Source organism: Peromyscus maniculatus, chromosome 5, assembly GCF_049852395.1.
Source record: "Peromyscus maniculatus bairdii isolate BWxNUB_F1_BW_parent chromosome 5, HU_Pman_BW_mat_3.1, whole genome shotgun sequence".
Taxonomy (NCBI): domain Eukaryota; kingdom Metazoa; phylum Chordata; class Mammalia; order Rodentia; family Cricetidae; genus Peromyscus; species Peromyscus maniculatus.
Window position 1 is genome coordinate 95,955,546 of NC_134856.1, and position 26,041 is coordinate 95,981,586.

At 39.9% G+C, this 26,041-nt stretch overlaps 1 protein-coding gene across 5 annotated transcripts in view; it reads left to right on the forward strand.

Annotated features, from left to right (window-relative positions):
* The window catches only part of Ero1b (endoplasmic reticulum oxidoreductase 1 beta), a 40,361-nt gene that overhangs the window by 4,739 nt on the left and 9,581 nt on the right, over positions 1-26,041 (forward strand). For 2 of the 5 annotated variants that reach the window (XM_006980158.4, XM_076572930.1), the window contains exons 2-10: positions 4,807-4,926; positions 9,035-9,118; positions 11,229-11,270; positions 12,656-12,738; positions 13,352-13,425; positions 17,604-17,724; positions 17,831-17,877; positions 20,619-20,630; positions 22,679-22,705. In XM_006980158.4, the coding sequence (XP_006980220.1) occupies positions 4,807-4,926; positions 9,035-9,118; positions 11,229-11,270; positions 12,656-12,738; positions 13,352-13,425; positions 17,604-17,724; positions 17,831-17,877; positions 20,619-20,630; positions 22,679-22,705 (610 nt within the window). Of the gene's footprint in view, positions 1-2,437; positions 2,554-4,806; positions 4,927-9,034; positions 9,119-11,228; positions 11,271-12,655; positions 12,739-13,351; positions 13,426-17,603; positions 17,725-17,830; positions 17,882-20,561; positions 20,631-22,678; positions 22,706-26,041 lie in introns of those variants that run through there. The other 3 variants (XM_076572929.1, XM_076572928.1, XR_013051493.1) reach the window with 3 other exon arrangements.

Below are 26,041 nucleotides of genomic sequence, written 5' to 3' on the forward strand. Positions count from 1 at the left end.
CTCTGCCCTTGATCACAGGTCATTTGAGCCTCAGGGTTTGTGTCTGTCTTGTTCATCTTATCTGGATGTTTGGTTTGAAAACCCAGCTATGGGCTGGTGAGATGGCTCAGTGGTTATGAGCACTCACTGCTGTTCCAAAGGTCCTAAGTTCAATCCCAGCACCCACATGGCAACTCACAATTGCCTGATGCCCTCTTCTGGTGTTCAGATGTATATACTGACAAAGTACCCAAAAAAGTAAGTAAGTAAGTAAATAAATAAATAAATAATTTTTTAAAAAGCCAGCTATACCTGAGTCTCAGGTTTATAATTGAACACAAGAAACCTCAGTTCTAGATCACCATATCCAGTTTTTTATTTTCCAGCATTTACATTTAGATGACAAGCATCTCTAAACTTCAGAATTAGGAAGAAATGAATGTAGTACCTCATTAGGACAAATCCACTACTCCCTCATACCTCTTTGTGCTTTCTTGATTGGTAAAAATTAAACCGTAGATTAATATTAAATATTCAGGAGGGCATGGCTCAACATTAACTCCTGATCGTTGGTGGTGAGATACTGACCTAATGTAAAAACTTTGGAAGTCAGCCTGCTGTTCACCTATAAAGCTGAATGTGTACTTAGAGCAATTTTATACCTGAGATTATCACCTTGAGAAAGTCTTGCACATGTATCCAAGATATATGTACAAAGATGGTTGTGTACCTTGGTTCTTTAGACTAATTTATAATCAATACGGAATACATTTGTTTCCTGTTTGCTGCTATAACAAATCTCCACAGTTTAGTCACTAAAAACAATATAATTTTTTTAATCTTATAATTTTAGAGGCCAAAAATCTGAAATTGAGTTTTACAGTGCTAAAATTATGACAACAAGGTGGGAGCCCTGGAGGGTATAGATGGGAATTGTTTGTGCTTCTGCCAAGCTTCTAAAAGCATCTTTATCTTTGGCTTGTGACTTCTTCCTGCATCTTCAATGTTGGTACCGCATCCTCTTCTAATTTCTCTTGCCTCCTCCTGATAAAAAAAATCTGTTAACTCTGTTGGTTTCCCTTAAGTAATCCAGTATAATCTTCATGTCTTAAGATCCTCAATCACATCTTTAAATTTTACTTTTTAAAATTTTTAGTGTGTGTGTGCACTTGCTTGCTTGCACAGCATGCATGTAGAGATCAGAGGAATTGGTTGTTTCCAACTTTACATGGATTCCAGGGATCAAACTCAAGTAACCATGCTTGCCCAGCAAGTATCCTTAACCCACTGAGCAATCTTACCTGTCCCCGTCACATCTTTAAAGCCTCTTGCTTTGTAAAATAATACCCTCTTTTTTTTTTTTTTCTGAGACAGGGTTTCTCTGTGAAGCAGTCCTGACTGTCCTGGAACTCACTCTGTAGACCAGGCTGGCCTCAAACTCACAGAGATCCACCTCTGCTTCTGCTTCCCGAGTGCTGGGATTAAAGACATGCACCACCACCACCTGGCAAAATAATATCCTCTTAAGATTAAGTTTGTGAGCTGGGCAGTGATGGTGCACGCCTTTAATCCCAGCACTCAGAAGGCAGAGGCAGATGAATCTCTGCATTCAAGGCCAGCCTGGTCTACAGAGAAAGTTCCAGGATAACCAAGGCTACACAGAGAAACCGTGTCTTGAAAAACAAAAAACAATAAAAACAACAACAACAAAAAGATTAGATTTGTGAAATAGTATCTTAGGAATCAGGACTTGCATACCCTGGGATGTTCTTCCTTCTGCATGGAGCAAAATAGAATAGATAAGCTGTGATTTTTTTCATATTATAAAGCACTATTTACAACAGGGAAAGGAAATGAGCCAGCTGTAAGTAAAACTCACCATTATAGACAATGCCAAAGTAAAATGTTAGCAAAAGTAGCACCTTGTGGAAGAATTGAAAGGAAATGATATTGATATTAAAAAACAGAGGAATTGTGAGTATATTATTTAGGGATGCCTACAAAGAAAATTGGTTACAACAGTAAGCTTTATTTTAACCTCTTAGGTAGATGTAATTGAGAAGGAACTTCAAAGATGTGGGCAATATTCACATCTACATTTCAAACGTTTGGTGGCACACAGGGTTTATCTGAATAGTCTTTAAAAGTTACAGATATGGGGGCTGGAGAGATGGCTCAGCGGTTAAGAGCACTGACTGTTCTTCCAGAGGTCCTGAGTTCAATCCCAGCAACCACATGGTGGCTCACAACCATCTGTAATGAGATCTGGCACCCTCTTCTGGCCGGCAGTCATATATGCTGTATACATAATAAATAAATCTAAAAAAAAAAAGTTACAGATATGTATTAACTGCAGTTTATACTTCTCACAATGAAAATGGCTTTTGTGTGTGTGCATATATGCATGTGGAGGCTAGAAGTTGACATCAGGTGCCATCAATCTCTCTCCACCTTATTTTTTGAGACAGAGTCTTGATGAAGTTGGAACTCATCAATTCAATTATACAGGCTGACCAGCAAGGCCCAGGAGTCCTCAGTCTCCGCCTCCTTAGTGCTGTTTCCCCAGCTTTTTATGTAAGTGTTGGGGATCTGAATTTAGGCTTTTATGCTTGTATAGCAGGCATTTTGCTGATTGAGCCATCTTTCCAACCCCTGAAAATACTTGAAAGTATGATGGTTTACAAACCAAAAGTTTTCAGTTTAAAAAACATTACTAAGAAAGAGCAGTTACTTTAAAAGGTTTGTTGTCTGTCTGTTTTATTTTGGGGTGGGAAGGCAGTGTTTCTTTGTGTAACCCTGGCTGTCCTGGAACTCACTTTGTAGACCAGGCTGGCCTCAAACTCAAAGATCCGTGTGCTTTAACAAATAAATCTTGCCTGGAGATCAGAGTGAGGAGCTAGCCACTAGAGGCCAGGCAGTGGTGTCTCATATCTTTAATGCCAGCACTTGGGAGATGGAGACAGGAAGTGATAAGGCAGAGCAGAGAGAGGAAGTGATAAGGCAGGGTGAAGACAGGAGCGCCACTCCTTTCTAGCTGAGGATTAGATAGCGGTAAGAAGTCTCTCTAGTGGCTGGCTCCTTTACTGATCTTTCAACATTTATCCTAATATCTGACTCCGGGTTTTTATTATTAAGACCAATTAGAATTTGCCTGCCTCTGCTTCCCAAGTGCTGGAATTAGAGGCATGTGCCATAGTGGTAGTTTGAATAGGTATGGTCCCCATAGATTCATGTGTTTAAATGCTTGACCCATAGGGAGTGGCACTGTTAGTAGGTGTGGCCTTGTTGGAGAAAGTGTGTCATTGTGGAGGCAGGCTTTGAGATCTCATATATGCTCAAGCCATACCCAGTGTGACAGTTTCTCTTTCTGCTGCTGTGGATCAAGATGTAGAAATCTCAGCTTCTTCTTCTCCAGCACTGTATCTGCCTTCCATGATGACAGTAGACTAAACCTCTGAAACTGTAAGCCAGCCCCAATTAAATGTTTTCCTTTATAAGAGTTGCCATGGCCAGGTGGTGGTGGCATATGCCTTTAATCCCAGCACTCAGGAGGCAGAGGCAGGTAGATCTCTGTGAGTTTGAGGCCAACCTGGTCTACAGAGTGAATTCCAAGACAGGATCCAAAGCTACACAGAGAAACCCTGTCTCAAACAACAACAACAACAACAACAAAAGAGTTGCCATGGTGTCTCTTCATAGCAATAAACCCTTACTAAGACAGCCACCGTACCTGACTTAGAAAAAAGTATTTTAAAAACAGCTGTGTGAAATAGCTGAAAGACATTTAAAGAAATGCTTAACATCCTTAATCATCAGAGAAATGCAAATCAAAACGACTCTGAGATACCACCTTACACTTGTCAGAATGGCTATTTCTAAAACTTTTCAGAATGTTCTGTACATGGAACCATAGCATGTGACTTTGGGAGATGCTGTTTTTTACTCGAGACTTCTCCCGGCATTAATTCAAGTTGTGTATATATATAGAGAGAGTCATTTTTAATAAAGCTGAAGAATGTCTTAGGGAATATTTTGGACTTAGAATTTGCCTCTTATATACCTGTTTCTCTTCTTGGATTCATGGATACAGACTTTAAAGCCTGGTAGATTTGGGAGTTAAGTTCTGTAGGTATGTAAAACAATCAATGTAAGCTTGTTAAACCATAATTTCCTTTTTTTCAGGATAGTTTTAAAGAGTAGATGAGGTGACATACTAAAGCTCTTAACTCCATGCCTGGCACATAAGTGACAGCCTAGAGGAAAGATGCAGGTGGTCTCAGCAGTGCCATTACACTGTGGCTTCTAAGTTAGTCTGGAATCCAGTAGCTACTTGCGTTTTTTATTGACGTTTAGGCAGATGAAAGGCAGAAGTATCTTCCATTTGGAGCCCTAAAAGGTTTGGTATTTCCAAGTAGATATATGTAACTTTCTTGTTTTTTGTGGTTTTTTATATTCAACTGCCATAGTTAAAAAATGACTGCTTTAATGTCATGAATCTTAAAAGTAGTTTTTACAGTAGTTATTTTGTGTGTGTGTTGGGGGCTGAGTACACACGTGGCATGGCATGTATACAAAAGTCACAGGATAAGTTCAAGAGTCAGTTCCTGCCTTCCCCTGTGTGGAGGGAGATTGAATTCAGGTCATGAGACTTGGCAACAAGCACTTTTTATCCACTAGGCCATTTAATTGGCCCTAATGTTATGAATCTTAATCAGTAAAACTGGCCAACTCGAATGAATAAATTATCTCTTAAAATAATAGACTAGATTTAAGGTATAAACATTAGCGATTTGAATATCTTGTATCTTATACATATGTACGTTCTAGGTGACTGGAGTGCTGGATGATTGCTTGTGTGACGTTGACAGCATTGATAACTTCAACACCTTCAAAATCTTCCCCAAATTACAAAAGTTACAAGAACGAGACTATTTTCGTTATTACAAGGTAAGGTGGAAAATTTTAATTCTGTTAATCCAAAGATTTCTATATAGTTGTCTGCAAATGTGACTTGTTTTATTATGTTTTTCAAAATAAATCTTTTAAAAATGAAACTTTAATAAAAGTATCATAGTGGAAAAATTATTTTATTACATACCAAGAATCTGCACCCCCTTCCTATGTTTGAGGAATCACTCTTTCAGTTTTGGTTTTGAGATGAAGACTCCTCCTTTACAGACATTTCAGTTGCCCACACTGTTGGCCTCTGTGAGCATAGGTTCTGTGATCTGGACCAAGCTGTCCAGGCTTCATTTGGGCGTCATGTTTGTATAATGGGTGTGTTGTAAGCAGAGCAGAGTAACAGACTGTCACTGACCTGCTGTGTGGGGGCTGCAGACCAAGTGATGCTACAAATAGAACACATTCTTGTAGTAATTCTGTAGAATCTGTTTTTAACCTAGCATGAGTCTCTAGGCCTTCTGGAAATACCAGAAAAGGCAGTAGCAGACTTTTAAGTATTTCAGCAATCAGAACTCAAAGAAATAATTGTAATTTTACATTTTTAAGGAGAAAATACCAAAAGTGTAGTCTAGTGAATTAAAAAAATTATTAGTGTGTATCCACCAAACAGTGGGCTTCATGATGGCCTTTTGGTTCAAGTCCATCATGTACTTTGACCATTTTCACTCCCTGTTCCTCCAGTCTGTGTCCTCTGTGTGTGTGCACAGCTCTATTTCACAACTAGATTTTAAAGCCATGTTTGACTTTGGTCTTGTTCTTGCTTTCAGGATTTAGTTGGTATATAATTTGATTTTCATTTTAGTTTGTTCTAAAATTTAAACATGGTTTCCTTTTTAATCTTGATTCTGAATAGATTATCTTAGCTCTTTAAATATTTTTGAGGGTGAAAATTTTGGTCTTTTGGCAATTGTAGGTTGTTCAAGAAGATAAATTAGAAAATTACAGATTTGGGAACCCATTCCTTTGCCCACAAATACCAAGAATATCCAGAAAGGAGTGAATGTTTCTTCGTTGTATAGAATCTGTTAAGAGTTCAAAGACAAATCTGTACCTAAACTATGGCTGATCTTCATTTCTCCTTTGTATAGAATCTGTTAGGAGTTCAAAGACAAATCTGTACCTAACTATGGCTGATCTTTCATTACAAATAAGATAGGTGCTTCTGAGTCCCAGCATGAAATCGCTGACTGTATGTGTAGCTGTTTCCTTTATAATATTAGAAAAATCATATGAAGTTACTTTTATATTTCAAAATGGTTGAACATACCAACTTCATGTGGTTCAATCTAATGCAGTAGAAACTTCCTGTGTGCTGTCAGAGACTGTGCCTTCATTGGGTGTCCAGGTGACATTGCCACTGACTCCGTCCCAACCCTCACTCAGGTACACCTCCCTTTTGGGATTGCATCTTCTATTTTTGTATCCATACAAGGCCAGGCCCATTGAGGAATTGAATATTTGGATGAATAGATATCTCATTTACTCTTCATATGAAAATTTTGTTATTATCCACATTTTTAAATTGAAGAAATCATAGGCCTGAGTATCCTAAGTAGGGTACTTGTGTTGACTAAGAAACAGAAGTTTGAGAAAAAGAGAAAAGAATTAAGTAGTTTACGAAATTTAAAGACAGACTGAAGTAGTACACTTGAGAAAAGATGAAAGTGGAGTAGGCACTAGTGGTCCTTCCCTTTAGGATGCCACCAAGACTTTGTGCTGCTTGAATCTAGGCTCTCTGGCCTGTTAGACATCTAGGCAAGCACTGTTCCACTGAGCTGTGTCATCAGCCCTACAACTTCCAGGCTGAATGAGCTGTTTTCCTGTAGTTTTTGTTTTTTATACAAGAGTCAAATTTCTAGAGGAGAGAATCATGATTGGTCCAGCTAGTCATGTGATACCTTTACCAAAAGAAGGAAGTATATCTTGGATGACAGTGCCATTCAAAGGAACATGAGGAATCATTGTTTATCAAGGAGAAATTAGAAGACCTTTCCAGAAGAAGGGAAAATGAAAGTTAAGTAGGCAAAAATAACAAGGTTGATTTCAAACACACACACACACACACACACACACACACACACACACACACACACACACAGATAGATACTTGGATTCAGCAAACAAGGAAGTGGAGGTAGAAGCAACCACTCACCTTTGTAGCTGGGCAATTGGTCCGCATTGATGACTTCGTGACAGCCTCTAGTCTTAGTACTGTGGATACAGCAGTGAATAAGACAAAGCTTTGGTTCTGCTTAGAGAGACAGACAATAAGTAAATAGTGAACTGGAATGTCAGATGTAAGGTGAATGCTGTAGAGAAAAAGCAGGAGACAGTATAAATGGGGCGGCGTAAGGGATATAGAGATAAGTAGCCTTGCTTTGATGAAATGTTCAGGAAAGGATGGTATTTATGCTAATGTGACATTTGAGCAAAGACCATCCTAATGTGAAAGTGTAAGTGTGGTGAGATCTGTGGAAAACATTCCAGGGAAGTTGAATGAGTAGACTGAAGAGTTTTGACACAGGAGTAAGCTTAGTATATTGTAGGAATTAGAAGAAGGCTTAGGCCACAGAAGCAGGTGAATGAGGAGGAGGATTGGAGAGGTAGGTTGGGGCCAGCCTTAAAAGCATGAGCATGTACACATGGCTCATACACAAATACATATACAAACATACACAGAAACTATACAGCAATATAGTGGGTGGTGATTATATTCTAATTACTACTTTAGAGGGTCTAGCCAAGGCTTGCTGCTGTTGAGAGACCTCAGTAAGGTAGAGGAACAAGCACTCTGTAGGAGCAATAGCAGATAAAGAGAATGGGCAGTATAGAGGCTTTGGGACTTAAGGAACCTGGTGTGTCAAGCAGAAATGTAGTGTAACAGATGAGGTAAAGGAGACAGAGGACAGTGGCTACAGAGCGGCACCTGTAGAGCTGCTGCAGGGTTGTGTTTGCTCCTCCAAGGGGAGGAAAAGGCGCAGGCAAAGTTCTGAGCAGACTCTGGTAGGGTCTGCTTGGTTGATGTAACTGTTGCTGTGTGCAATGGGTAGTGGCAGAGGGTGGGGAATGTTGCAGTAGCTTAGGCAGGAGACAAATGGTGGTTGTGGAAGTGGTAAAAAATAAGGAACAAGTAAGAGAGGAAACAGAAAACGTTGATTTTTAGCTTGGGCAATACATCTGTAAGTCCTGTTGGATTGTCAGCTTCCTGTTGTATGAAGGATTTGGAAATCGGTGACCTCTGCCATTTTTGTCCATTCTTTGTCTCCCAATAATGGTGGAACTGGTGGTTCTTCATTCTTTGTTTGTTTGTTTGTTTGTTGAGACAGGGTTTCTCTGTGTAGCTTTGCGCCTTTCCTGGAACTTGCTTTGTAGACCAGGTTGGCCTCAAACTCACAGAGATCCCCCTGCCTCTGCCTCCCGAGTGCTGGGATTACAGGTGTGCGCCACCACCACCCAGCACTTCTTCATTCTTAACACCACAAAGCTCTCCATTGCTGTAGCCAAATACACATGTCCCCCACTTTTCATCTTCCTAAAGTGTGACCTCCTCAGAGGCTCCACCCATGAGCATCACTACTGCACAACTCTGGGTTCTCCTTTGGAACATGTACTACAATTTGTAATGAAATAAATGTGCCAGTATTTGATTTCTCTTTTCTTCAGGATATTATAAGTCCTAGAGAGAGAAAGCTCTCTTTTGCCTCGAGCCTAACTTGGTGTCTGACAGATAGCCAGTGCTCAGTACATTCTGACTAAGGGAGTGTGGGCACCCTGATGCTACGGTGGTAGTAAGTGTTTGGGGAATGTTAAAGTCATTCTGAAATGCTGCCCAATGACAACTGTGCTTCAGAGGAGCAGTGAACTTAAATGCTGTCCCTCTTTTCCAATGTCAGAGAACCCATAGCCATTTGTTTTAAAAGTTAACATGCCACCCAGCTGCAGTCATTTAATATCTGAACTGTGTATGTGCCACAGGACAAGAAGTTTCTCCCTCTTATCACCACTGTGTCACCATGCCCAACATAGTGACATTGGCAAACCTTCTGTAATTATCATGCCCAATTGTTAATGTTGATTTCTTCTTCCTCGAAAGGTTAATCTGAAGCGACCATGTCCTTTCTGGGCAGAAGATGGCCACTGCTCAATAAAAGACTGTCATGTGGAGCCCTGTCCAGAGGTACAGTAAGTAAGAGTATAATAATGGGGGGGGGGCTTCCTCTTGGGCTTTCAAAAAATCACAACCTCTGTACCCTTGTATTTGGATTTATTCACAAACTTCATAGGCTTTCAGCTCTTATGACTAGACCCCTTGAAAGATGAGTTGAGGAATTCTTGTGTCCAGTGCTGTTGGTGATGGGATGTGAATATAAGTCTTGATTCTAAAATGGGAGGAAGACCAGAGCCTTGTTCTAGGATTAGACCTGCAGTGGACTTCATTGATCTTGCTTCATAGGCAAAAAGAAAAGTTCAGGACCTTAAACTTCACATTTAAAATGGAGATTTCAGTGCATGAAGTGAGAAAATTCAGCCTAGAGTTTCATTCCTTTTTTTTCTTTAAAAATATGTTTACTACCATATAAATAAAGCATAAAAATGTTTCTTACTAAGGGACTGTTACATTTTAGGGATGTGGAGGTGGGGAGGGGCTGGGGGCTGTCAGAGAGACAGACAGACACACAAACACATATATAGGAACCTACATTCTTACACATAATAGGCTGGTACCACTGAGATACACCCCAAGTTCTGATACTTCAGTTACAAAATTTAAAATTATTCTCCCTCAGTAACAATTAGTTTTAAGCTATATTTTAGTTTTCAATTCTTTTCTTACCAAATCAAGCTAGTTTGTGGGCCTTAAAAATAGTTTTAAAAAAGAGCATCTGGACCAGTGTCATCCTAAATGGAAGATTCTTTAAAAATGATCTTTCTTTTCCAATAAGAATAAGATATTCATGGAAAGTGGTTTTAGTTTTAAATGATCTCAGACTTGTAGGAAAGTTCTGAGAATGGTCCAAGGACCCCCTGGGTGTATTATTCAGATCACCTGGATGTACATGTTTGCTTTACTCCCTGAACCATTTAAGCATACTGCAGACGGTCCTTTATGTCTGAATACTGTTGTATTTCCTTAGAAGCAAAGTGTTTTTTTTTTGTATATGACTATAGCCAAATTAACAAAATCAGGATATTAATTGTTTTGATAGACAGTCATCACATGTCATCTGCTGACTATGTGTTGTGCTTTGTAGCTTGTCAGTCCAGTCCGATGTAAGGGCTGCATGTTGTTGTCCTGTTTCTTCAGTTCCTTCTCCTCTGGAACAGGAGCCAGTACTTTTTTTCCTTTTGGTGCTAGTGCCGAGATCAGAACCCAGGGCCTGTGCATGCCAAACACGTATCTTGCCACAGAGCTACACACCCAGGCCTGCCCATTTTTAAATAGTTTTCTTACTGTTGAATATTAGAAGCTCATTATTTGGCTTTGGTTTTGTTTGAGATAGGGTCTCACTATGTAGCCCAGGTTGGCCTGGGAGTTATGTTCCTGCTTCAGCCTGTGCCATGTAGCTAGACCTGACCGATTTGACTTTGATACTGTGTGTGTGTGTGTGTGTGTGTGTGTGTGTGTGTGTGTGTGTGTGTGTGTGTGTATTTGGATTTGGATTTAGATTTGGATTTTTGGAGATAGGTTCTTTCCCTATAGCCTAGGCTGGCCTTGAATTCATGGCAGTCTTCCTTCCTCAGTTTCCTGAGTTCTGGGATCACAAGTATGAGCCACAATGCTGGCTGGCTCATACTAGGTTTCTAAGTTGAGTGTTTACTTCCTAAGTTCAAATAACCAGTTTCTTTCCATCTGTAGTGCATTATAGCCTTTTCTGCACTACATTTCTGATAAGGAATAAACACACTGTTGATTGAAAAACTCACAACAGAGGCTGGAGAGGTGGCTCAGGGGTTAAGAGCGTTTGCTGCTCTTACATAGGTCCTGGCTTTAGTTACCAGTATTCACATGGTAGCTCAGAGCCATCCATTACCACAGTTCCATGGCATCCAGTGCCTGCCCTCTCTGGCTGCCACAGATAATAGGCATACACATGATGTTCATGCATATATGCTGGCAAAACACTCATACACATAAAGTATACATTTTTTAAAAAGAGAAGTCATACCATAGGAAGCAAAGTACATACACATTTGAGATCAGTTTCTTCTTGCTCCCCTCCTTTCCCTCTGATAGCAGCCATCCTTTCTGATTGTCTTCTAAGTAATGTTACTGTTTTTCTTTTAAGAGCAAAATTCCAGTTGGAATTAAAGCTGGGCCTTCAAATAAGGTAAGTTACTTTTCTTCCTTGAGTATTTCTGGATAAGGGAGGAGGGGAAGATGGGGGAGGGGGGCAGTAGAGAGCCTCAAGTTTAGCTGAGCGTGGAGACACTTGGCCTCAGAATTCAAATCTTAACTCTTGAATCAAGCAGTGAGAACATGCATTCCTAGCTTCTTTTGAAATGACATCCATTTGCAGAATCTCTAGATGAAAAACTCTCAATTGTAGCTGCAGCAAAAATACTAGTAGCTATTTTCATTCTTCTGTTTCAATTAGTGTCTGTTAGGTTCAGATTACATTGTACAAAGAAAATTATTACCATGATATTTTGAGCCAAGTCCTTGGAAATGGTGTTAAGGTATTCTTTGTGCCCCCTCCCCCCCTCTAATGAGTAAGCTGTGTTCTTAGCTGGCAGTTAACTCTCATTTCCCACTGCTGCACATACATGATGAAGATCTTCTTTCTCTGCCTTCTTGTGTACTGTCTCCTTGTTCTATCCATCTCTTCCATGCATTGTTGATATTTACTCGTTCACATTTACTTTGGTTTCAAAGCAGTATCAAGGTAGTCCACCTGCTGAACACCATTCTAGTCCCATTTTACTTCCTCCTCCCCAGAGCCATCCATTTCCTGAAGTGACTTATGTAGTTCTGCTTTGACTACATATGTATCTGTCTATAAATAACACACTTTCAGAGCATGTGTCTGCAGTACAGTAATATACAGATTATTTTATGGAAAGTTAAAAATTTTAGTAATTTCTTCAAGTTGAAAATACTTTTCAGTTTACATTTTGGCTCATTGTTTTTGCTTCTAAAGTTCTTTCTCTGTTGACATATTGGATCTTGTGCATTCACCTTCACAATAATATGCTAGTTGTTTGTTTGACTAACAGTAGCCCCCCTGCACGTGGACATTTAGTCATTCTGGTTCTTTGCTCTTGCAGTGAAGCACTGGCATTTTTATCCCTGGCTTCATTGTGTGCACATGAAAGTTTCCCTAGTACTGTGTATAGAAGTGGGATGATAGAAAATAGGGTCTGTGTATCTCAGTATTTTAAAATGATTCAAAACACTAAGATGGTTGTAATATTAAAAAATGTTTCCTTGGGATATGGTCTAAGTTGAAGACTCCATTCTAAGGACTTATGTGTCTGTAAAATTATCGATACATATTTATCCAATTTCTTTCCTGGATGACATCATCACCAGCATACACATGCTAACTGTTGCATTTTTAATGCCTTTGCTCACTTAATGGGTAGAGATTTATGCCTTACTTTTAAGTCTTTCTTACAGTAAGGATTTTGATGATAGAACAAGTCATCATTGATAGATTGTCTGCTAAAGAAGAGCTAATCATTGCCATTAAACTTCATATGAATTTTTTTGTAGTACTTGCAAGTGGCAAACAATACCAAAGAACTCGAAGACTGTGAGCAGGCTAACAAGCTGGGCGCCATCAATAGTACATTAAGGCAAGTTTAGTTGTACTTAGTTGTTTATATCAATGACTTTTTTTTTTCAAGTCAGGGTTTCTCTGTGTAGCCTTGGCTGTCCTGGAAATCACTCTATAGACCAGGCTGGCCTCGAACTCAGAGATCTGCCTGCTTTTGTCTCCAGTTGCTGGGATTAAAGGTGTGTATCATCACAGCCCAGTGTGCCACCACAGCCTGGGTTGTGATTTTGATACTTGGGGGTTGGTATTTGGGGGTTCTATAAATATAAAAGCAACTTAAATTTAAAGAATTCAGAAAAAAAGCTGAACTACTACTTTAGAAAAAAAAATAACATTACTACATCTGTATGTCAGTTGAGTTTTGTATATAAGGGCTTATTATATGTTTTGTAAATTAAATTCAAAATAATTACTAGGGCTAAGAATCATTTTAAAGTAGTTAGGAAATATAAACAACTCATCGAAAGTGATAGCTGTGTTTTTCATGTGACTTTTTATCATTCCTTCATTTAACTACTGCTAGAATTTGTGGCATCATCTTCTGAAGAAATGATCTCTATTTTTGTTCATTAGAATACAAAGTTAAAATGTCAGCTCCAAATGTAATTGTTTTTTATTCCTCTTTTCCATAGTAACGAAAGCAAAGAAGCATTCATTGACTGGGCGAGATATGATGACTCACAGGATCACTTTTGTGAACTAGATGGTAATAAAATAAATTGTCATCATCACTTTAACCTGAAGCCTTTTATAAGACAAACTGTTGAAAATATGACCTAAATTATTGTTTAACACTAGATTTATCTGTGGAGACCTTACCATTGGTAGTGGCATTAATTGTGAGAGGTTAATAGCAAGAGGCCAAGACACGATTCAGTCTTAGATCTGAGTTCCAAACCTGTATTAACATTCCAGCGTGCCATCTCCTGCGGGCCTTCACTTCAGATCACTTGGTTCTGTAAACAGGCCGTGAGAATTTGGTGGAGGTCTCAATAAACCATAACAATTCCTGCAGTACTAGGGAGGACTCTGACTTGACTTCCTCATAGCCCTCTCTTTCCAAGCATCCCTTGGAAGGATACATAGGCAGGATGGGGTCAGACAAGTAATTACCGCTCCTCTTAACAAAAGAAAATAACAGTAACTCAAAATTGCCTGAGAATATTTCCACTGTATTGTGCATTCAAATCATTCATTTGGCCTCTCTTCAGTTTTTAATGTAGTGTTAACTTGTGGGAAGTAGGAAAGAACTTGAGCCTCAACCCACACAGACGGAAATGGACAGCAGCAACTTCCAAGTCCTTTAGGAATCTAAGGTGGTCATGCTGTTTTGTAATGATTTGAAGAAGTTTCTTAGATTGTCTCAGTTTTCTATTGCACTGATAAAAATCTCTACCAAAGCAGCTTATACAAGAAAATAATAATTTAAAAAAGCATTTAATTGGACTTCACAGTTTCAGAGGGCTAGAGTCCGTGGTGGTAGAGTGAAAGCGTGGTGACAGGAATAGCTGAGAGCTCACATCTGGATCCTCAAGCACAAGGCAGAGAGAGGGAACACCAGGGATGGCTGGAGTCTCTTGAAACATCAAAGCCCACCCCCAGTGACCCAGCTCCTCCACAAGGCATCTTCTGATCCATCCCAAAGAGTTCTTCTAACTGGGGACCAAGTATTCAAACATATGAGTCTATGGGGCCATTCTCATTCCGACCACACCGACCTGTGCTGTCGTGCACTTTAAGATGGAGTAAGTTACGGAGGGCTCATGCTGTAGCAGAATCAAGATGAGAACTGAGAGCCAAAGTGTTACCATGGTTATCTAGATATACGAATAGACAACCAGGGCAATGTGAAATGCCCTCATTGTGATGGTTAGAGTTGATGGTTTGTCAGAGCTACCTTCTGTGGCTGCTGTCCTCTCTTCTTGATTAGAAGTACCTCAAGTCACTGTTTATTTTACTTCACTGTTCTTTCATTTGCTCTGGTTGACACTCAAGTATGCTGAGTGCTTACCAGAGGCACTTCTTAGTGCCACGACTCATGCCTGTGATCCCTGTACTTGGGATATGGAGGAGGGGGGATCAGAAATTCAAAGTCATCCTTGGCTACATAGAAGTTAAGGCTAGCTTGGCTACAGAGACCTTATCTCAAGGTAGAGGCAGGACAGAAAACTGAGGTTACCCTCTGATCTCTATATGGCTAGCATGGTCAAATAGAAAAGATAGCTTTGTAGAGGGAAGAAAACTTTCAGGGAGGGGGGCATAGGAGTTATAAGGCACATCAGTGTAAAGAATACAATTTCTGTTTGAATTAGCTAGAATCAATGCCATAACTGGCCTGGGGGGTGGGGAGGATGGCTGCGGCATCACTATGGGAACTAGCTGCATTGCTCACTCTGGACAGAAGGAATTCTTTATCAGTGTGGGTCAGGGGTTGCCAAGTTTTTTTTTGTTGTTGTTGTTTTGTTTTGTTTTTTTAAATATCAGGTAGAAGTCTTGGGTTTTGTGGACTCTGTACCTGTGGCACACTCTCAGATCTGGGGTGATGTGAAAGCGGCACTTGAGCGCATGCTCCGTGGTCTTCAGGACCTGTCCTTCCCAGCCCCAAGCCACACTCAGCCCCTGGGTATCTTATCAACCCCCTTGCATAAGTTAACAAATCCTACCCTTTCCATGGTTTGAAAAAGTATTAAAAGATTTTTAAAATGAAGGAAACCCAAGAACAAAAGTTTTATTTAAGGAGTTTTTTTAACTGATGTAATTTGATTATACACTTTTTAAAACTTTTCCTTAAAATACTTCATTAGATGACTTGTGTGTGTGTGCATGCACACATCTGTGGTGCTGATTATCAAACCCAGGGCTTCATTCGTGCTAGGCAAGTATGTTTTCACTGAGCTACATTGCTGACTCACTAAAATATACTGTAAATTGTAGCTGGAAGTTTTCTCCAGTCCCACCCGCCCCACAGTCAGCAGCTGCTTATAAAACAATCATTGGGAGGCTTGATATTATTTATGAACTGGATGGCCTATGGCTCAGGCTTCTTGCTAGCTAGCTCTTATAACTTAACCCATTTCTATTAATCCATAAGTTGCCATGTGTTCCATGGCTTACTGGTACTTTCACATCTTGCTTCTCCTGGCAGCAGGCTGGCGTCTCTCTCTGCCTTTCTTCTTCCTGTCTTTCTCTTGGATTTCCTGCCTGGCTATAACCTGACTTGCCATAGGCCAGAACAGCTTCTTTATTAACCAATCATAGCAACAGCATACAGAAAGACCATCCCACAGCAGTAAATTGTCATGGTTTGAGGTCAGAATCTTTTTTCCTTTATAGTTGTTGAATGGGTTTTCTCTGGTGAGAAGATTGGTGCTAGTCCCATCCACACATACATCTCAGACCTGCACATGTTTAGTTTCACACGTATACACTCAGAAAGTATAGATGTGTGTGTGTGTGTGTGTGAGTGAGTGTGTACACATGTATGCATGCATGTTTATATCAGAGAATACAGTAATGACATTCAATGATATTCAAGAAGTTTTCTATATTATGGAATCTGCTTTACAGATGAATTTAAAAACAGCTAAAAGAAACTAAAAATGCATAACTGAGGCTGGAGACATGGCTCAGCAGTTAAGACCACTGGCTCCTCTTCCTGAGGACCTGAGTTCAATTCCCAGCATAACTATGTATAACTTCGGCTGCAGGGATCTGACACCCTCTTTTGGTTTTTGTGGGAACTGCACACATGTGGTGCACAAACATACATTCAGGCAAAATACCCATACATAAAATTTTAAAAATGAAAGATACAAAGCTTAGAAATAAATGAGGCAGGCCATTCTGTTCCTGCCTGGCCACTGCTCCCTTGAAGTGTACTCAGTAACCTTGTCTTTTTTTTTTCTACTCTGGAAAAAATAGAAATTAAACAATAAATTTTAACAATTCTTATTGTTTAACTATAAAAAAAAAAATGTACTTTTTTTTTCTTAAGGTTTGTGTTTGTTTGCAGGTATCAAAAACCACTTAGCTACATCCTACATTCTTAGCCCTTAAAAAGCAATGTTTTTAAAAACCTCATGGCTTGAACTTTTTTTATTAGGATTTTTAAAAGTAATGATTTCAGTTCAAATTAAATTGCTTGTGAGTTTTTGTATAACCAGTTGTAACTTGTTTCCTATGCCTAAATTTGTGTAGTGTGTTATCTTTGTGATTAGAATTAGAGATCTTGCATTCTGTAAAATCATGTTTCCATTATCTCTGTTATATTCAGTCGATTTAATAATGACAATTTGTTGTTACCTTTATATTCCTCCTACATCATGATAGCAGCAGGTAGCCCTCAAAGAGCGTGGGTCAGGTTGCCAGTTTCCCCTATGATTATGGGGGTGGTAGTCACTGAATAGCTAATGAATCTTGTCCAGTGACAGAAAATACACTATCAGGTAGGAAAGGAAGAGGAAATTTAATGACCAAATTATTCTGTAGAGAATGATGGAAAAAATCTTTGTAATATAAGCTGTAACAATATAGTGTTTCCTAGTCTATGTTGAGGTAGATCATTATAGAAAGAAAAACATCACATAAATCTGATTCTGTTATTTCTTTTTATTCCTGGGTGGTTATAACTAAGATAGAGAATGTTACTTGAGTCAACTTTGAAAAGCCAAAGAAAGGAAGAAGTTGTTCTTTCCTCTCGAGTAATTGGTCCAAGTTCTATAAATTCAGGGTCAAGTGCGGTCACAGGGGTTAACCACCCGACAGTGTAAGCTGGATGTGACTTGAAGCAAGCACTTCTCTGGTTGGGGAGTTGCTGCTTTGTGATGCCAAGCTGTAGGTGAGTGGTGAAGTTGAGTGATCTTTCTTACCACTTGTTCCTGGCAGATGAGCGATCTCCTGCTGCACAGTATGTGGACCTGCTGCTGAACCCAGAGCGGTACACCGGCTACAAGGGCTCCTCGGCATGGAGGGTGTGGAACAGCATCTATGAAGAGAACTGCTTCAAGTAATGGAGGGCCAGAGAGGGAGAGGCAGATGGCTGTTTCTGTTGGGAGAAGGTGACACATAACAAGCTAAACAGTTTTACAGCTGGGCTTTGTGCTCTCTTCCAGGCCTCGGTCTGTGTATCGGCCTTTAAATCCCCTGGCACCCAGCCGAGGTGGGTTTTCCGTACATTTCATGCATTTTCAAATTGAAGAAAAGTAAATCAACAGTTTATATTTTGCTTAATTTTAGTGATTAACACAAGCATGAGTTAATAGATTAGATGTCTTCTGGAGCTCTGTGCCAGGTCCTAAACTAGGAGCCTGGTGTAGGATGGATTAGAAGATGTGAGGGATCTGTACATCCTTCAGATTTCCTGAAATTTCAAACTCTGGAGGCCCAGGTCCTGCCCCACAACAGTAAATTAAGAAGCCAGAGAATGAGGACCCTGTCCCCATGTTTTTAAACACTCTAGTTCAGGGGTTCTCAACCTTCCTAATGCTGCGACCCTTTAATACAGTTCCTCATATTGTGGTGACCTCCAACCATAAACTTATTTCATTACTACTTCATGACTGTAATTTTGCTACTAATATGAACCATAATTTAAATATCTGATGTGTAGGATATCAGATATGTGACCCCTGACCCCAGGTTAAGAACCTCTGTTTGCTTGGTGATGTGCAGCAAAGGGGAGAGTTGGGGGCTCATCACAGCTTCTCCACAGTGCATATATGTACCTGGGAGCCAGGGGAGCACACGGCACAGGAGGCTGGGCCCCACCAGAGACCTGTCTAAAGGGTTCTCAGGGGTCCTCCCCATGCACCACGCTCTCTGCACAGGAAGGATGGATGAGGAGTGTGCAGACACTCAGGCTGCCCTCAGCACTACTCCAGCCCTGTACTCTTCCACTAAGTAACCAACGGCCAGCTGGCCAGTAAGTGTGTGTATGGTCAGTGTGAACCCCAATTTTACATTTTCAGTTTAGTTGACTTGATTATAAAGATGGTGGCAGTGTCAGCTGCCTTTGTCATCAGTGAGAACTTCCATGTTCGGGCAAAGCTCTTAGCCCACAGCACATGATACTGAGGTCTTACTGTAAAAACATATGTAAGGTACATGTATAGCCAGTGTGTTGTTCAGGTGGTATAGCATGCTGAGGTCAGTGGGGACATCTTCGTCCTCTTCTCTCTCTCTCTCTCTCTCTTTTTTTTTTTTTTTTGGTTTTTCGAGACAGAGTTTCTCTGTGTAGTTTTGGTTCCTGTCCTAGCTCTTGCTCTGTAGACCAGGCTGGCCTTGAATTCATAGAGAACCGCCTGGCTCTGCCTTCCTAGTGCTAGGATTAAAGGCGTGTGCCACCACCGCCTGACTTCCATCCTCTTCTCTAGGAGCAGCTAATCTCTGGGATTGACCCTGTAGCTGACCTGCCATTCCAGAGTTTAGGCCAGGACTAAGTGAAAACGTTGACATTCCTAAGTAGATTTGTGCCTTCTGGCCTGAGGCCCAAATAGATGTGGAGTGGCTGAACATGAGCATTGCTTTTAGATGTTGGCTCTGTCAGGGCAAAATGCTGTTTTTCAAGCTCATTCTGAAACTGACTGGTAAAAGCTGGGACTAGGAGCAGAGTGGTCATGACTTCTATATTTTGTCTCTTTTGCTGTTTTTATATCATAACTTTTATGGTTTCAACTTCAGTGTCTTAATTGCACAAAATGTTATAAAAACTGACACCATGGAAGCTGTATAAAGGACAATAGGAGATCCTTCCTTCTGTTTCCTGTTATAGTTAAGGAGGGCTTTTCTTCAGACCTTTTCTGTAGTTACTTTGTTTCAAAGTAGAAAATACAATTGTTTGTTTCACAAAAGATGTCAAATCCAAAGAAACACTTTGTTTCCATTTACCATAAATTAGACCAAAACCTGCAGCAAAGATGAGGAGGGGGGAAATCAACAATGAGACTAGGGAGGGAAGAAAAGAAAAACACTGGAAAGACTGTTAGAGACAAGCCAAGGCAGTGAGAGTGGACGCAGCTCTTCAGGCTGCTGAAGGAAGCCTGCAACTCTGGCTGACTTGGAGGGCTCCCTACTGACGTGGTGGGAGAGGACTCGGTCTCCTCAGCCGTTTTTTCCACGGTGTTCCTGAAGCAGTGGCAGCTCTAGACTTCTATAACTCTTTTTCCAAAAGTCTTTGAGCAACAGAACCTTTTTCTGAAAAATAAACTGTTCTGTCAGAATCTGTCAGGCGAAAGCAACAAAAGTAAGCAATAGAGGAGCCAGCTCAGCCTTTGGGCCGTCCACCCCAGGAGAGTGCCCTTGACCCTCTTGTTCAGGCTGTCTGAGCAAAAGCGTAATCATCTAGAGAAGTACTCAGCATGGACACGATCCTGTCCACAGAGGTTAGGGGGAAGGGCCGGAAGGATATTTGTGTATTTGCTAAGCACTGAAACTAGCCGCCTCTGGCCATTTCAGTTGCTTCCTGATCTTTTAATGTGCTGGAGATGGAACCGAGTCTTTATGCACACTAACATTTTATCACAGCTATATCCCCAGCTCCCTAGAAGGCCACTCCAGCCTAGAACTCACCTCATAGCCCAGGCCTTGAACTCAGGGATGTCGTCCTGCCTCAGCCTCTCAAGTATCCAGGATTATGCACCTGTGTCCCAGGCTCAGTTCCTTTTCCCTTCTCGTTTCTTCCTGTCTCCCTTCTCCCTCCCTGTTTGTTTTGTAGAATGTGGGAATCTTGTACTCTTTGGCTTGCAGACAAGGCTCTTATTTGCAGGATGCCTGCAATAGTGATCAGAGTTCATGGTACAGTGAACTGTTTAACAGTGAGGATAAGCCATGTGTTAACATTAGCAGGACTGGAATCTGAACGGGGTAAGGCATTTTGTAATGTCTTTCTCTTTTCTCCTTTAGGGGAAGATGATGGTGAGTTGAAACTCGTGTTTACTTCAACCATGGAAGAACCTTTTTACTATTAAATTTTGGTGTTTTTCTTCTTTTCACCAAAAGCAGGTGGCTTAGCCTATTATTATTTTTTTTTTCAGAAAAGAATGGTGAATGGTGATAAAAATAATTTTTTTAAAATAACAGAATTGTCTTATGTTTAAAAAACAGACCATTTTACTTAAATGTTTAGAAAGTATAGAAAGTGCCACTTTCCTATTTTCTGTTAACAAAATCTTGAAAGTTGGTGGTAAAGACACTTCCTGCCAACCTTGATGGCCTGAGTTCAATCTCCAGTACCCACACGATGGAAGAAGAGAGCAAATTCCCTTAGTTGTCCTGTGACTTCCACACATACGCTGTGGCACTCACGAACCCCCCCACCTCCCACCCACATACACAATGAGTAATAACTTTTTAATCTACGTGAAGATTCTGAGGAAATGTAGCAAAGTTTTTTTAATCAGATAATTTGTGACTTCTTTATTTACTTATTGACTTTGAAAGTTACATTCTCAGTTCTCAATATAGTGTTTAATCTTATAAAGACTATTTACTAGCATTTGGCTGCAAAACGGCCAGAAATTATTCCAGTTGCTGTCTCCTTGTCTGTGTTCAGTAGCATTAGCAGAGTGGGGGGATGTATAAAGTGCACACTTTCCCTCTGTGAGCCAAGGATGCGCAGAGGAAAGCAAATGCAGTATACAACCACCACAACAACATACAGAAACTCGGACAGCCAGCTCCCCACCCCAGCAGGTGTAACTCAGTTCGGGTGAAACAGCACTTCATGCGTGGATGAGACATGATGGGAAAAGCTGCCTGGAAGAAGTGGCCTTTAAGATGAGTTCGGAATTAAAGGAGCAGATGTAGATGAGTAGAACCCGCTAATACAGGCTTGTCGGGGAAGTAGCATGAGCAGGAAGTCTAGCGTGTTCCCTGTGACTTGTCTGCAGTGGGGAGACTGAAGTCGTCTAAAGGGATGGTTTCTCCAGCCCAGTGGGAGCTGGCATTGAGGTTATTTGAGGAAGTGAGGTAGTAATAATCCTTCACAGGGTAGGGTAGGTGGAGTAGTTGACTGCAAAGCTGTCTGCACTGTTCTGTGGTGGAATGGGGAGGCACTCGGGAGGCAGCAGAGCACCCAGGGTTTAGCCCTGAGACTGGGCAGCACCTCTGTGGGCTGGGTTTTCTATCCTTCCCTCAGGAAGTCCAGCAGCATTTCCCTTTCTTTCCCTCCCTAACTCAGAAGAGCGTTGTTGAGCCAGAAACGGTTCTTCTCTCCTTTAATGACAAAATTATATATATGTATCAGCAGTGTTTTGAAGCATGTGTCATGGGAAGTGGCTAAACAAGATCAGTGTTATATGTATTTATTTACATACTTCGCTTTTGTTGTGGCAAAAAACACTTAAAATCTCTCCACAGTTTATAAGAACACAATACATTGTTGCTAATTCTAGTCAACATGCTGTATAGTAGACCACTGGAACTTACTGCTGCTCTGGAACCCAAGTTCTGTGTTTACCACCTTCCCCTGGGTGCTGGGGAGATGTCTTAGGTCCTACACAGATAGGTCATAGTCTAAGCAAGATTTACACTGAAAATTATCCTTTGAAATTTACTCTTAGATAATTAAGGAAACACACCTAGCTTTATTGGCTTAGGAAAATTTAAGTAATTATAATTTAATTTTTGTATTGTAGTTTGCTGGCATAATTAAATACTGTGCTTGTTACCTCAGACAGATTTAAGTTTACTAAGTGTTTGCCCCCATGCATTTGGATTTAAACCTTCACTGAATAAGATATATTTTAGTATTTACATAATAATTTAATAATTTAATAAAATATATGTAAGAACACTCCAGAGTTATTTAAATTATATATGTTTTTTTCTAGAAACATATGCCCATTTTACTATTTAGTCTAAAGGAGTAGACATTCCTAGAGGTAGTCCTCAAGTGACCTAATTTGTTGTTTATATACAAATACTTAAAATATTTTAACCAAATTCTTTTTTTTTTTTTTAAGGAGAATCATTCTATACATGGCTAGAAGGTAAACTTTTTATCTGTGGTTGATTGTTTAGACAACTAATATTTAACAATATTGGAAATAAAAGAACATGATTTAGTTTGTTATATTTTGTGATAAAATTATGTGAAAATCTTGAGGGTATTGGGCAGCCAAAAATCAGTACCAGATGAATACACAGGCTGGACAGATTATGTTTTTCTAACGGGCTCCTCAGTCTGCACCTATGTTATTCACATTTTACTAGTTAGTAGCAAACAAGTGTGCTTTTAAAGCAGAGGTGTTTCCCTTAGTAAGGAAACACTTGTGATGTATAAAACAAGGCAAGGTGACTTAAATGCAGAAGACTGTACATATGTACCCATGTTTATACAGTCCACATTCATCTATGAAAATATAAAGCAAAATAGTTTACAATGCATTTTTTCATTCTTCATATTTTCCACATTGGAAATATAAAATGCTATGAGTTAAAAGCTAAATGCTCTAGGAGTTTAACAGCTTTGGTTAGTAACTGGGGGTATGATGCTTTTGAAAGTATGCTATACTGTTTTATATTAGTGGATGATTAGCAAGCTTGATGGAGGGAAATTTGCAAAGTGATGGAGGGAAATCATTGTTTCATAGCCATTAGCTTCCAGCAAAGTATTAAATTCTAAGTAGTTGATTCTGACACTTGTTAGTTGGCTGTTTCTGGACATAAATTCTGTTTGTTCTTAGTCACTTATGTATATATTTTGGTTATTTTAAAGTGAACATATATGAATACTGTTATGAGTTGTGTTGGAAAACGACCTTTAGTAGATGATACATAACTTAATAAGTCTACTCTAAAGATGAACATTGTAGAAAGTAATTAAGATCCGGGCTGTCCAACATTTTGACACTGTGACATGATACTGGGGTCTACAAACGTATTGGGCTGCATTTATAGATATCCTTGGATGCATGCTACACATGAACCATAAGTTGGACCCTCCTGGTTGAGACTCAGATAGACCCTTGAATGTTGATTATAGAGGAAGAGAACAGAATCGGTCAGTGTTTGACCTTAGGCACTGTGTATCAACTACTCTAACAGCACCCTGCTCCTTGGAGTCGCTGAATGTGAGCATGTGGTTCCAGAGAGCACGTCTAGTTACTGGCAACTGGCTTAGTCTCTTCTGAAATTGTTTCCTCACCTGGAGGTGGAGATGATACCAGTCAGAATTCCTTGAAAACAGCCAAGAGATATTCAAATGCAGAACAGTTCTGTGACAGTAAAAAATCTAGCATTCTTATGAGAAACATGTTCATATATCTTCAGTGTCCCCTAAACCCACTGTTGAAAATGAATTTGAATGCTATTAAATCTAGAAGAGATCTCCCTAAATTGTCTAGTCAAACTTGCTATATATCATAAGAACTAGAAGTTGGTGGAATTGCCTTTGTAGGATAGCTTTTTGTGTTACTTCAGAGCAGGAGGTGGAAGCTTTTGCCTGTTCTCTGCAGGCATAGCCCCTGCCATCTGGCACCAGGCTGGGCCTACAGGTCTCCAGCATCTCCACCCAGTGTTGTCTTATTGGTGCATTCTTTGATGTCAGCATTTTGCTTGAGGTCACCCAGTTCACAGAAGCATGTTTCTGCTCCCCCTTCCTCACTTACAGGCTCTGTGAACTCCTCTTGGGTTTCCAGGCTCTGGTTTTTAGGCTTGTGAATTTTCATGATCTTTGCTTTTCTTGCTGTCGCTTCTCTAGACATTGACCATTTTGTAAGGCAGAAGCATTTTCTGTATGGGTAGGTTAGAAGGAATAGAAATTGAACCTCAAATTTGACCATTTGCTTCTTGACTAGGTATTTGATGGAAATTTTTCTTGATGTTAGTACTTAATATTTTAAAACATTTTTAACATTTAAAATTGGCTATATGCTATCTGGAGGAAGCTACAAAATACATTTTAATCTCTCTGTTTTGGTCTCTATAACATTGTGAATTAGAGAATGAGATCTCAGAAGAATTGTTTTCCCTATTGTGAGGGTGTTTGCTTCAGAACCATCTGTGGTAAGATACAGCATAAACTAATGATCTGAGAGCCCTTGAGAAGATGCAGCAGTATGCCAAGGAGATGCTCTTATAGTAAGAAAATTCTCCTGGCACATAAATGAGATTGTACACTAATGTCACATTTTCCCCAGTAGGAAGGGTATTAAAAAAGAAAAACAAAACCTGTTGAGTGGTAAAGAAAAGCTGCATCTTGTGGATTCTTAAACTTTTCTATTCAGAGGACATGAGAGATGATTCTGTGGTTTTTGCAGAGGACTTGAATTTGGTTCCTAGCACCCACATGACAGCTCACAACCATCTGTAACTCCAGGTCCCTGGGATCCAGTGCCCTATTCTGACTTCCATAGGCACTACACATGCACATAGAACACATACATACATGCAAACAAACATTCATGCACAGAAAAGTAAATCATAATTTACATCTCTTATTCTGATTTTCATTCATTTTTTAAATTTCTATAAAGAATATTCATCAAAAAATTTTCTTTTTTATTGTGGCATAACAAATACAGTGTAAATGGCCACGTTAGCCTTGAGGTTTTATTTATTTTTTTACTTTAGTGCTAAGAGTTGAATTCAGGGTCATGTGCATTCTAAGAATATTCTCGGCTACTGAGCCTCACTCCAGCTCAATCTTATCCATTCTTAAGATTACTATTTGGTGGCACTAAGTGCACTTACAATATATGTTACTATAAGAGAAAATCTTACAGGGTAGCAGTGATAGGTAGGATTGTGGGATTATGTTGGTGTGTGTTAACATTCCTGGGGTCTTTTTCTAGGTTTTATCTCTCCTTGTAAATAGAGTGATACATCATTAGATAGAACATCACAGGGCAAAAGGCCCTTCTTTTTCCACCACAAAGTAGATTCAAAGAAAGAACACAGAGGGAAGGTATGGGAAGGCACAGCTATTGCTAAGACAAGCAATTTCTTTATTGTTATAGTTGTGTTTAGTACATTCTTAGTCTAAACTACAACCTGTGCAACTAACTGCTTTCTGGGTAGCCTAGGAACTTTGCAGTTGCATCCAGTAGTGGCTGGGCCACCTTCAAGGGGTCAGGCCTTTCTGTCTTGTTCTATGTTAACTTTTCATTATACTCAGTTAAGTCCATTCTGAAACAAGAATCTTACTGTTTTCTAGTGAAAATCTCCATCTGATTGTATATTATCTCTGAATTTGTTTTTCTGATGTCTGTGTTAGTTACTTTTATGTCAAGAGACCAACATAGCTGACAGAAACTTTTTACCTACAGAAAGGTTTATGTTGCTCAGAGTTTCAGAGGGTTCACTCCATGGCTCTTTGGCCCTGA